At 30.0% G+C, this 11,067-nt stretch overlaps 4 protein-coding genes and 1 long non-coding RNA gene across 8 annotated transcripts in view; 4 read left to right on the top strand and 1 right to left on the bottom strand.

Moving 5' to 3' along the window:
- Positions 1-2,059, top strand: part of LOC108743299 (zinc finger protein 91-like) — an 8,382-nt gene extending 6,323 nt beyond the window's left edge. The window contains exons 4-5 of the mRNA XM_025977163.1: positions 9-505; positions 902-2,059. Of these exons, the coding sequence (XP_025832948.1) occupies positions 9-505; positions 902-1,191 (787 nt within the window). The 3' untranslated portion in view covers positions 1,192-2,059. The remainder of the gene's footprint in view (positions 1-8; positions 506-901) is intronic.
- Positions 1,095-1,986, bottom strand: LOC112905206. 2 transcript variants are annotated; one of them, XM_025977166.1, is made up of 3 exons: positions 1,700-1,986; positions 1,559-1,603; positions 1,095-1,187 (listed from the first exon to the last, which is right to left on the bottom strand). In XM_025977166.1, the coding sequence occupies exons 1-3, from the start codon at positions 1,965-1,967 to the stop codon at positions 1,141-1,143; spliced, it is 360 nt and encodes a 119-aa protein (XP_025832951.1). In that variant the 5' UTR covers positions 1,968-1,986; the 3' UTR covers positions 1,095-1,140. The 2 variants fall into 2 exon arrangements, with proteins under 2 accessions (XP_025832951.1, XP_025832950.1); XM_025977165.1 differs by lacking the exon at positions 1,095-1,187 and having other exon boundaries at positions 1,224-1,603.
- A 1,343-nt stretch (positions 2,060-3,402) lies between the features above and the next one.
- Positions 3,403-6,110, top strand: LOC108743303 (protein LTV1 homolog). Of its 3 annotated transcripts, XM_025977174.1 has the most exons (6): positions 3,403-3,485; positions 3,542-3,676; positions 4,018-4,240; positions 4,773-5,077; positions 5,131-5,439; positions 5,670-6,110. In XM_025977174.1, exons 1-6 carry the CDS (start codon positions 3,483-3,485, stop codon positions 6,015-6,017), a joined length of 1,323 nt encoding a protein of 440 aa, XP_025832959.1. In that variant the 5' UTR covers positions 3,403-3,482; the 3' UTR covers positions 6,018-6,110. The 3 variants fall into 3 exon arrangements, with proteins under 3 accessions (XP_025832959.1, XP_025832957.1, XP_025832958.1); XM_025977172.1 differs by lacking the exon at positions 3,403-3,485 and having other exon boundaries at positions 3,533-3,676; XM_025977173.1 differs by lacking the exon at positions 3,403-3,485 and having other exon boundaries at positions 3,533-3,676; positions 5,673-6,110.
- A 1,485-nt stretch (positions 6,111-7,595) lies between these two features.
- On the top strand, positions 7,596-8,844 carry LOC112905210 (protein LTV1 homolog). The gene is made up of 3 exons (XM_025977176.1): positions 7,596-7,811; positions 7,865-8,173; positions 8,404-8,844. Exons 1-3 carry the CDS (start codon positions 7,704-7,706, stop codon positions 8,749-8,751), a joined length of 765 nt encoding a protein of 254 aa, XP_025832961.1. The 5' UTR covers positions 7,596-7,703; the 3' UTR covers positions 8,752-8,844.
- Positions 8,845-10,229: 1,385 nt separating this feature from the next.
- On the top strand, positions 10,230-10,668 carry LOC112905215. Its single transcript, XR_003231631.1, has 3 exons — positions 10,230-10,334; positions 10,430-10,504; positions 10,582-10,668. It is a non-coding gene; the product is annotated as an uncharacterized LOC112905215 (long non-coding RNA).
- The last annotated feature ends 399 nt before the right edge of the window (positions 10,669-11,067 follow it).

The raw sequence follows: 11,067 nt of genomic DNA on the forward strand, positions 1-11,067 counted from the left end.
GTACCCACATGTAAAGTATATTTACATGATGCCACAAAATTGTTTTATCATGTGAAATGCCATATAGAAAATGGTTTTAAATGTTTGGAGTGTGAACAGATTTTCTCATGGTGGAAACCTTTAACTGGACATTTGTGGAGAATCCATAAAATTGATATGGAATTATATGCTTGTGACAAATGTGATTATAAAACATTTAGTTTGGGAAAGTTAAATAATATTCATAGACCCATCCACAGTGAAGCAAAACCATTCATTTGTGATGTGTGCAATAAAGGATTCAAGAATTCCAAACAATTGAGAAACCATAAAGTGAAACATAAAGATTTTTTAAACAAAACTATACAGCTATGTGTAGAATGCAACAAAATGTTCTCTGATAGAAGACAGTTACGGATCCATATGGACAGTGTCCATAAGAAACTGAAGCCATTTCTATGCAGCTACTGTGGTTACAAAGGGGCATCAAAAAGTTCCCTTAGGATGCATATGCGACAGCATACAGGTAAGCTGCAATTATTTTTATTCCCTTTGAAGAAATTAATCTGTTAACTAATTTATTTTGATTTTTTTTATAACTAATTGATTTTTACTTTTGAATAAAAAGAGTGCTCCAATTGATGATTGGTTGCATTCTATTTTAAAATTTGTTTAGACTAGAATGGTTTTTAAATAATTTAAAAACTATTTGTCATCAACAAAATTTGACAAAAAAAAACAATTACATATTTTTATTTCAAACTATGTCATTACATAATCATTATTTGCATATTAAAATACATCATATATAGATATTGTCTATATCTACATGACTATTGACATTACATTTTAGATATCTATTTAAAACTGCTTGCAATATATAGATGATGAATAAAAATTTACACAATTTGGATATTTACAGGGGAAAAACCGTTTTCTTGCGAGCAGTGTAGCTACACAACAGCAGATCATAACTCTTTGCGCAGGCACAAACTAAGACACACTGGACAAAAACCATACAAATGCGCCTACTGTGATTATGCCTGTATACAGAGCAGTACATACAAAGTGCATCTGAAAACAAAACATCCAGGCCTAGAAAAAAATTTGTTGTTTTCATGTTCTGATTGCCAATTTCGCACCGTTAATAAAGACATGTTCCTAACGCACGTCTCTACCATGCACCAAAAAACTGTCCTTTTGTGTCTCTAGAAAAATTGAATTAAACAGTAAAGAAAAAAGAAATATGTTAAGTAACCCTTTTTTTTTTATTTTGTTGATCTTTCAAAAGCAGACACAACATTGATACTGTTTTTAAATTGTTTTATGTCGATCATTTTCCAACTGTCCTGCGAGCTAAATTTCGGATTTATCGGATCTGGGTTCGCGTAAATATTCGTTCCTTTATTGGGACCCACAATGAAAATCAAATTACCCTCGTAGGCTGCTACATATTTTTGAAAGGCTATTTCGTCGTTGAAATAGCAAAACAGCAGTGCTTCGTCATTATTGAAGAGTTTTGTTTGCGGTAGTAATTTAGGAAAAAGTAAAGGGATAAATTTGGTTCCACTGTACTTACTGTTCCACCACGAATCATTTATTTCGATACCTCGTACGTTTAAACCTAGAAATTAAAAATTATTGTATTATGCTAACTTTTTATATTACATAAAAAAGAATCTCTCATAAAAGTTGGGTATTAATGATTACTTTTACTTACTGGTACACTGTCCTAGTAACCATTCGAAGAGACCGCATCCGCATCCCACTGACACAACACCATTTAATTTTTTCTCTAGTATTAATTTGCCAATGAAATGTAACTCTTCTTCAGAAGGCCAGGCCCACATTAGCCTTCTAGCATTTGTTATATTATAATAATTAATGTCGATGCTTAAAATACCTCGCCAGTCATTGTGGATATAAAAAGATAAAATTGTATTTTCAAAAGTGTTATCTTCCTCCTGCCCATTCATATTAAATAGCATTATTTCATTAAAACATTTAATAATGGATGCATTCGTTTACATCATCATATTGGAATATTTATTTATAGAATTAAATCCTGCCACTTACCTTGCATAATAGTTTTATTTATCTCCTTATTGATTTTATGCATACTTTTTGGACAAATGCCCAAAAGCTTCCACTCCACATTATTAAACTCAAGAAGCAGTTGCTGTTCTTTATTTTATACAGTTATTATTATTTTTATTTATATGTAGATGCAAATGTAAATTAGCAGATACAGAAAAATGCTAAAGCAGTGCTGAATATTGTACTCAAGCCCACTTATCTTATTGCCATGAAAAATTTTACACATGTATTAATAATTAAAAATATTGATAATATGATAAGCTAAATTAAATAAAGAATTGTAAAGTCATTAAAGCAGATTTTTTGCAAGATTTATTTTAGAAGACGAGAAAAAAGTAGATACATTTTCAAAAAGTGTTTATTTATATACCATTATTACAATTAATATTCCGTTTAAATGTGGGGACTAACTATTATTTTATATTGGGCATAGTTCTTAAAAGAATATTAAGTTGCTTGTGGCTTAGATTAGTGTCACCAGGTGTCAGAATTCCTTTGGTTTCTTTTTCCTTTTTTATTATTTTCCTTTTTCTGCTTTCTGCATAACATTTTTGAAAAGTTTTTATTTCTTGAGGGCACGAGGCTTCATTAAATTCATTATTTTTCAAACAAGCAAACAATAACGACATTTCGTAAAGGCAACACACTTCCTTAGCTTTGTCACCTTTTCCAGAGACTGTAATTTTCAGTTTTAAGGGCAAAATCTCTTGAAAGGGTACCGGTTCCGTAGAATTTTTTCTAGCTGCATACAAAATAGATATACCCCTCATTTCTCTTCATAAAAGAACTTCTCGTGCTTGTTCAAGCAATTATTACTAACATAGATTACTAACATCTAGGTTATGTGGTATCTATGGTTTACACTAACTGATACCATAGACAAAATGCCACTAACTAGCGTTTAAATAGTGTTACATCGTACGATAACCGTAAGGTTATAATGAATTATTAGGTTGTTTTAGAGACTCTCACTTTTATGATTATTATTACTGCTGCTAATTTGTATATTTATCATTACAAGTATCATTTACCTCTTAAAGGTAAGCTTAATGTATTCAAAAATTTAAGAAAACTGTCACGATCGTCTTATATATGACCCATTGATTAACGACAGCCATAAATGTCTTTTATGAAACGGCATCGATATCAGATTTTAGTTTTTCTCTTTTGAAGTAATTGTTTTTTGTATCATGATAAATACCTTATTGATTATATAAAATAATATATTTTTTTATCGAATTTAAGTTTACCCATCTTTCAGTCGGACTATGCAGGAGACACTCCCTTATCTTATGATAGTATATATTTCTCTAATCTATGAGTGTTCATATCTATGGTTCATATACGTGTAGCATAACCATAGTATCACTAAATTTAATTTTAATTTATTTTCAGATATAATAAATATGGTGAGAGTTGTTCAGTGACGCATACTTTTGTAGATTTTAATATAATTATGTTGCAGCCTAAAAAGAAAAAATTTGTTAACAAGAAATGCTCCGTTACTTTTTATTTGGGGCATCGCAGTCAACAAGATCCCCTCATTGCAGATGAAAAAGCTCCTCAGCGTGTTCTTGTGGAAGTATCGAACAAAACTAAGGTAAACCATACGTGTCTCTCATGAAATAACATTTTAATAAATATAAATGAATAAATAATTGTGAATGTCTAGAACAATGTATGTAGTCACTACATTGAAGCTTTAGCACTACTCTTTAAGAAGTTTTTTTTCTATTTGCTCTACTGATCCTTATCGACTTGATTGTGATTTATAGTTGTATTTCTACTATATTTCTGTTTAATTTTTAGTATAAATTTTAGTTGTTGCTGTTACTCGTGAGCAATTTATACCTCTTACAAGTATATCAGCTTGAAACTGTTACCTTATGAAATAAATAAATAATAATACAAAATAAATGTGTTGACACATATGTTCTATAGGTGGATCAAAATAAACAAGTTGAAGAGCAGCATAAATATGGAATTTATTTTGATGATGATTATAATTATTTGCAACATCTAAAGAGCAGCAATGAAGAAAATGAAAAGTTTGTTAACATCAGGGCTAGCTGCAGTGAACAAAAAATACAACTTCCAAGTTCCGTGTTTGCTACTGGTATACAAGAAGATATTGGTTTATTACTAAAAGCAGCTCCGCGTTGTGGTAATGTGTATTATATATTTTTTTTGTAAATATCTCCATTAGTATGCTAACCTCTGGTTTTGTTGAAATTAAGAAGGTTGTGCCTGAAAACCATTCTTTACCTTAGTTTTGAGGGTTGAAAAAAAAAATAAATAAAAAATCAAACTATAGCTAAACGAATCAGTCAAAAATAAGGTATTGTATTGTATATATTCGACCACTAGTTTCTTTTACTGATGCAATTGTTGCTTATACAATTGGTAAATTTACTGAAATAGGTATAAAACACAATTATTAATCATAACTGCAAGGAGGTATTAGAAATACCTGTACGCAATAGTGGAACCAGGTACCATGTTTTATTTTATTTTTTTGAGTTACCCTATTTATATCTAACTGATAATCATTTTGGTTTTAATTGAATAAGTGGAGAGCATACTAATTTAGACATTTCCCTATTTTTTTATACAGTTTCTTCATTTTCACATAGATACTTGTTAGATTAGATTAAGAAACTGTTGTTAAATAGGGTTTTAAAAATTAATTTGTTTAGGACCTCACCCTGATTTGGATCCAGACATTGTTGCAGCATTAGATGATGATTTTAATTATGAAGATCCAGACAACATACTAGAAGACAATTTTATAGAATTGGCAAATAAAAATAAAAATGAAATTAATCCAAAGGAAAATTTTAGCAGTGAATTTGAGACCTTTGATGAAACAAATTATGTAAAAGAGCATTGTTTTATGAATAAGTATGATGACAATAAATCTCGGTTCACTGAATATTCCATTAGCAGTTCCACTATTACTAGAAATCAGCAGTTAGAATTGTTGGATAAAAAATTTGAACAAGTAAGTTCATTGTTTGTTAATTTATTTATTTAAATTTATTTTACTTTACTTAGGCATTTGCTAACTACGAAGATGACAATATAGGACCATTAGACTGTTATGAAATCGAAGGGTTTGTTCCTTATGACACTTCCTTATTACTGCAGTACTCGAACAAACCTCAACAGGGAAATTATTACAAAATACCTTCACACAGCATTAAGAGATTGTCCAACATTGCAGAGCTACAAAATGAAAATAGTGACAGTGAAGATTTAATTTCAGTAGAAGTTAACAAAAACTTAAAATGGGATTGTGAATCTATTTTGAGTACTAACTCAAACATTTACAATAGACCCAAAATCATTATGGAACCATCTAAGGTAATTTATTTATTTATTAAGATGATAAATGGGCGTGACCCCTTTTATATAAAAGCTCGGGATAAAATCTCCTAAGCTTGTAATACACTGAATTAATGTATAAGAAATCACAGGAAATTACTTAATATAATTAGGCTAAATTGGTTAAGTAATAATACAAAATATAATGGAAGTGTGTCAATTTATTTATTTATTCATCCTTATAATTAAACAAAACAATTTATTTTCAGCAGAAAATCAAGATTAATTTACATACAGGAATGCCTGTTAACGTTTTTGGAAAAAATAAATTAACTCAGAATAATCTAATTCAGTTAAACAAACAAAATAATGACTTGGGTAATGATTGCAATACTGTATCATCTGTTATGTCGACATTGTCACAGTTGTCAGTCAGACCCAAAGGTGAAGGTACAGAAGACAGAAAGCAAAGGAAACAATTGTTGAAAGACTATAGGAAAGAAAGAAGAAAAGAGAAGAAAAACAACAGAGTGGCATTTAAAGTTGAATGTCAGCGTCAGTCGAAAGTTGCCGTTGCTACAGCAAACCATTTTGCTGGTAATACAATTCTTCATTAGGCTAAAATGTTGTTAATTTTGTCCCAGCAAAAGAGTTAAATTAATGTAAACATTATCTTTTGATTAAATAATTATTGTAGTTGTTAAAACGTAGATTCAATTTCAATTTATTTCAAAACAGACGCTAATATATACAATGTACGTATAAATACAAAAAAAAATGTAAAATGCATCGAAAATTAATTTTTAGCATATTTTACACTTTTCTTTCAATTTATAAAGAAATACGAAAAAGAACAAAACAAAATATGATTAAATTGAAATAAATATAAAGAAGACTGTGGCGTATTGATAAACAAAAATAAATGTCTTACCCAACTAACCACAACAGTTTAAAAACAAACAAATATGATTAATGAAGCGTAAATTGCAGTCCATGTAATATCCCAGTACCTGTTGAAAACAAAAAATATTACAATTAAGTATTTTTCCTTATTATTTTTTATTTATGTTACATAAAAGCCTTACATAATAAAAAGGAGGATGCACATGTAACTGTTAATTATTAGTAGAAGCAAAAGTTCCAACAACTATTAGATTTTTGTAATCCCAGCCCCTATAATAAAAGATTTTCAAGATTACTAATGCAGTAAAAATGAGAGTGGAGACTACTCACCAGTTACTTCTGGCCCAACAGACCTTCTACGTGGTGTTTCTTAACAAATCTTGTAAGACTAATAATATTTCTGCCCCTACAACAAAGGAGACATTTAGATTTAGAAAATTACTAAGTGCTATACTAAAAGGATTTTAAAAATGAAATTTTACATCAAGAATACAGTTGAAAAATGTTATAATATAAAATAACATGAGGGACATTGAGGGAGCTCCACGCAAGGACAAAATGGACCGAAGCAACTGGTGAGCATTTTGCAACCCTTATTCTTAAAATCCTGCTTTTACTTTTATTTGAACTAGTCCTTTCCGCTTATCAGTCACGGTAAGCTCGAAACTGTTAGCGCCATTGCTTCCAGCGTTCGAAATTCACTTTTGTGAAGAATTTGTTTAATCATTTTCCTAGTGTTAGAAATTGTTTAAAAAATTAAATTCAAAGGAATTTGTTTTTAAAATGATAGGCAACACATCGTACATTGCAGCATAGGCAATTGCATATCCAAACTACGTAAAATGTATAACAATTTTGAAAGTTAATTTCTCTTTCACTATAGGGCCTAAGGTTGTTAAAANTATACAATTGGTAAATTTACTGAAATAGGTATAAAACACAATTATTAATCATAACTGCAAGGAGGTATTAGAAATACCTGTACGCAATAGTGGAACCAGGTACCATGTTTTATTTTATTTTTTTGAGTTACCCTATTTATATCTAACTGATAATCATTTTGGTTTTAATTGAATAAGTGGAGAGCATACTAATTTAGACATTTCCCTATTTTTTTATACAGTTTCTTCATTTTCACATAGATACTTGTTAGATTAGATTAAGAAACTGTTGTTAAATAGGGTTTTAAAAATTAATTTGTTTAGGACCTCACCCTGATTTGGATCCAGACATTGTTGCAGCATTAGATGATGATTTTAATTATGAAGATCCAGACAACATACTAGGACAATTTTATAGAATTGGCAAATAAAAATAAAAATGAAATTAATCCAAAGGAAAATTTTAGCAGTGAATTTGAGACCTTTGATGAAACAAATTATGTAAAAGAGCATTGTTTTATGAATAAGTATGATGACAATAAATCTCGGTTCACTGAATATTCCATTAGCAGTTCCACTATTACTAGAAATCAGCAGTTAGAATTGTTGGATAAAAAATTTGAACAAGTAAGTTCATTGTTTGTTAATTTATTTATTTAAATTTATTTTACTTTACTTAGGCATTTGCTAACTACGAAGATGACAATATAGGACCATTAGACTGTTATGAAATCGAAGGGTTTGTTCCTTATGACACTTCCTTATTACTGCAGTACTCGAACAAACCTCAACAGGGAAATTATTACAAAATACCTTCACACAGCATTAAGAGATTGTCCAACATTGCAGAGCTACAAAATGAAAATAGTGACAGTGAAGATTTAATTTCAGTAGAAGTTAACAAAAACTTAAAATGGGATTGTGAATCTATTTTGAGTACTAACTCAAACATTTACAATAGACCCAAAATCATTATGGAACCATCTAAGGTAATTTATTTATTTATTAAGATAATAAATGGGCGTGACCCCTTTTATATAAAAGCTCGGGATAAAATCTCCTAAGCTTGTAATACACTGAATTAATGTATAAGAAATCACAGGAAATTACTTAATATAATTAGGCTAAATTGGTTAAGTAATAATACAAAATATAATGGAAGTGTGTCAATTTATTTATTTATTCATCCTTATAATTAAACAAAACAATTTATTTTCAGCAGAAAATCAAGATTAATTTACATACAGGAATGCCTGTTAACGTTTTTGGAAAAAATAAATTAACTCAGAATAATCTAATTCAGTTAAACAAACAAAATAATGACTTGGGTAATGATTGCAATACTGTATCATCTGTTATGTCGACATTGTCACAGTTGTCAGTCAGACCCAAAGGTGAAGGTACAGAAGACAGAAAGCAAAGGAAACAATTGTTGAAAGACTATAGGAAAGAAAGAAGAAAAGAGAAGAAAAACAACAGAGTGGCATTTAAAGTTGAATGTCAGCGTCAGTCGAAAGTTGCCGTTGCTACAGCAAACCATTTTGCTGGTAATACAATTCTTCATTAGGCTAAAATGTTGTTAATTTTGTCCCAGCAAAAGAGTTAAATTAATGTAAACATTATCTTTTGATTAAATAATTATTGTAGTTGTTAAAACGTAGATTCAATTTCAATTTATTTCAAAACAGACGCTAATATATACAATGTACGTATAAATACAAAAAAAAATGTAAAATGCATCGAAAATTAATTTTTAGCATATTTTACACTTTTCTTTCAATTTATAAAGAAATACGAAAAAGAACAAAACAAAATATGATTAAATTGAAATAAATATAAAGAAGACTGTGGCGTATTGATAAACAAAAATAAATGTCTTACCCAACTAACCACAACAGTTTAAAAACAAACAAATATGATTAATGAAGCGTAAATTGCAGTCCATGTAATATCCCAGTACCTGTTGAAAACAAAAAATATTACAATTAAGTATTTTTCCTTATTATTTTTTATTTATGTTACATAAAAGCCTTACNAAGTTAAGTATGTACCTATATGTGATGTACATATTATAATATTATGTGAATCTTTTAAGAAGCAATAAACAATTGTTTCCTAAACTATGTAAAAATGCACGAGAGGAAAAGTTTTCATTCCCAAAAGTCGTTTTATTAAAGTGTGATATACTGATATTGCACTAATAGGAGGAATTACTTTCATAATGGACAGAAGTAACCGGTTTTGCATTTTCCACCCTTCATTTTCAAAATCTTTCTTTTACTTTTATTTTAATTATGCACTTTTAAACGTTTAATTTCTACCTTAGTATAGGATCTAAGGTTGTCAAAATTATATGAGGGACGTAGGAGAAGCCCCACGCAAGGACAAAATGGACTGTAGTAACCGGTGATAATTTTGCAACCCTAATTCTTAAAATCTTTCCTTTACTTTTATTTTAATTATGCAATTTTGAAAGTACTGCTGCTATTTTAACTAGTTCTTCCCACTTATCAGTCACGATAAGCTCAAAACTGTAAGCACCATTACTTCCAGTGGTCGAACTTCACTTTTGTTAACAAGTTGTTTAATCATTTTCCTTGTGTTACAAATTGTTTAAAAAAGAAATGTTTGTAAATGGGCAGGTAACACATCGTACACCTCAGCATAGTAAATCGCATATCCCAACTGCGTGATTTATAAAACAATTTTGAAAGTTATGTTTCTCCTTTATAATAGGGGCTAAAATTGCGAAAATCACATGATTGGCGTATAAAGAGTCCCACGGAGGGACAAAATATACAGAAGTAACCGGTGAGCATTTTGCACCCCTTATATTTAAAATCTTCTTTCTTTTACTTTTATTTTAATTAAGCAATACTGAAAGTTTAGTTTCTCCCTTACTATAGGGTCTAAGATTGTCAAAATCACATTAGGCACGTAGAAGGAGCCCCACGCAAGGACAATAAGGGCAGAAGTAGCCGGTGAGTATTTTGCACCTTTCATTTTTAAAATCTTCTTGTTTTTATTTTTATTTTAGTTAAGCAATTTAAAACTTTAGTTTCACTCTTGCAATATGGTTTAAGATTGTAAAAATAACATGAGGGACATAGAGCTAGCCCCACGCAAGGACAATCTGGATAGAAGCAACTGGTGAGCATTTTGCACCTGTCATTTTTAAAATTTTCTTGTTTTCACGTTTATTTTTATTAAGCAATATTGAAAGCTTAATTTTTCCCTTACTGTAGGGCCTAAGACTGTCATAATCACACGAGGGACGTAGAAAGAGCCCCACGCATGGACAATATGGACTGAAGTAACCGGTGAGAATTTTGCACCTTTCAGTTTTAAAATCTTCTTGTTTTTATTTTTATTTTAGTTAAACAATTTAAATCTTTAGTTTCACCCTTACAATATGGTCTAAGATTGTAAAAACAACATGAGGGACATAGAGCTACCCCCACGCAAGGACAATATGGATAGTAGCAACTGGTGAGCATTTTGCAACCCTTATTCTTAAAATCCTCCTTTTGCTTCTATTTTAACTAGTTCTTCTCACATATCAGTCACGGTAAGCTCGAAACTGTTAGCGCCATTGCCTCCAGTGGTCGAAATTCACTTTTGTGAACAATTTGTTTAATCATTTTCCTAGTGTTAGAAATTGTTTAAAAAATTAAATTCAAAGGAATTGTTTATAAAATGGTAGGCAACACATCGTACACTGCAGTATAGGCAATTGTATATCCTAACTGCGTATTATATAAAACAATTTTGAAAGTTAAGTTTCTGCTTAATAATTTGGTCTAAAATTGTGAAAATCACATGATGCAAGTAGAAAGAGCCCCACGCATGGATAATATGCACAGAAGTAACCGGTGAACATTTT

Source organism: Agrilus planipennis, unplaced genomic scaffold (assembly GCF_000699045.2).
Source record: "Agrilus planipennis isolate EAB-ADULT unplaced genomic scaffold, Apla_2.0 scaffold422, whole genome shotgun sequence".
Classification (NCBI taxonomy): domain Eukaryota; kingdom Metazoa; phylum Arthropoda; class Insecta; order Coleoptera; family Buprestidae; genus Agrilus; species Agrilus planipennis.

Coding starts and splice junctions, on each gene's coding strand:
- LOC112905206 (XM_025977165.1), bottom strand. CDS start 1,967: ATGCTATTTAATATGAATGGGCAGGAGGAAGATAACACTTTTGAAAAT. Junction 1,604..1,699: donor GTTACTAGGACAGTGTACCA/GTAAGTAAAAGT, acceptor TTTAATTTCTAG/GTTTAAACGTACGAGGTATC.
- LOC108743303 (XM_025977172.1), top strand. CDS start 3,533: ATGTTGCAGCCTAAAAAGAAAAAATTTGTTAACAAGAAATGCTCCGTT. Junction 3,677..4,017: donor AAGTATCGAACAAAACTAAG/GTAAACCATACG, acceptor TATGTTCTATAG/GTGGATCAAAATAAACAAGT. Junction 5,078..5,130: donor TGGATAAAAAATTTGAACAA/GTAAGTTCATTG, acceptor TACTTTACTTAG/GCATTTGCTAACTACGAAGA.
- LOC112905210 (XM_025977176.1), top strand. CDS start 7,704: ATGAATAAGTATGATGACAATAAATCTCGGTTCACTGAATATTCCATT. Junction 7,812..7,864: donor TGGATAAAAAATTTGAACAA/GTAAGTTCATTG, acceptor TACTTTACTTAG/GCATTTGCTAACTACGAAGA. Junction 8,174..8,403: donor TCATTATGGAACCATCTAAG/GTAATTTATTTA, acceptor ATTTATTTTCAG/CAGAAAATCAAGATTAATTT.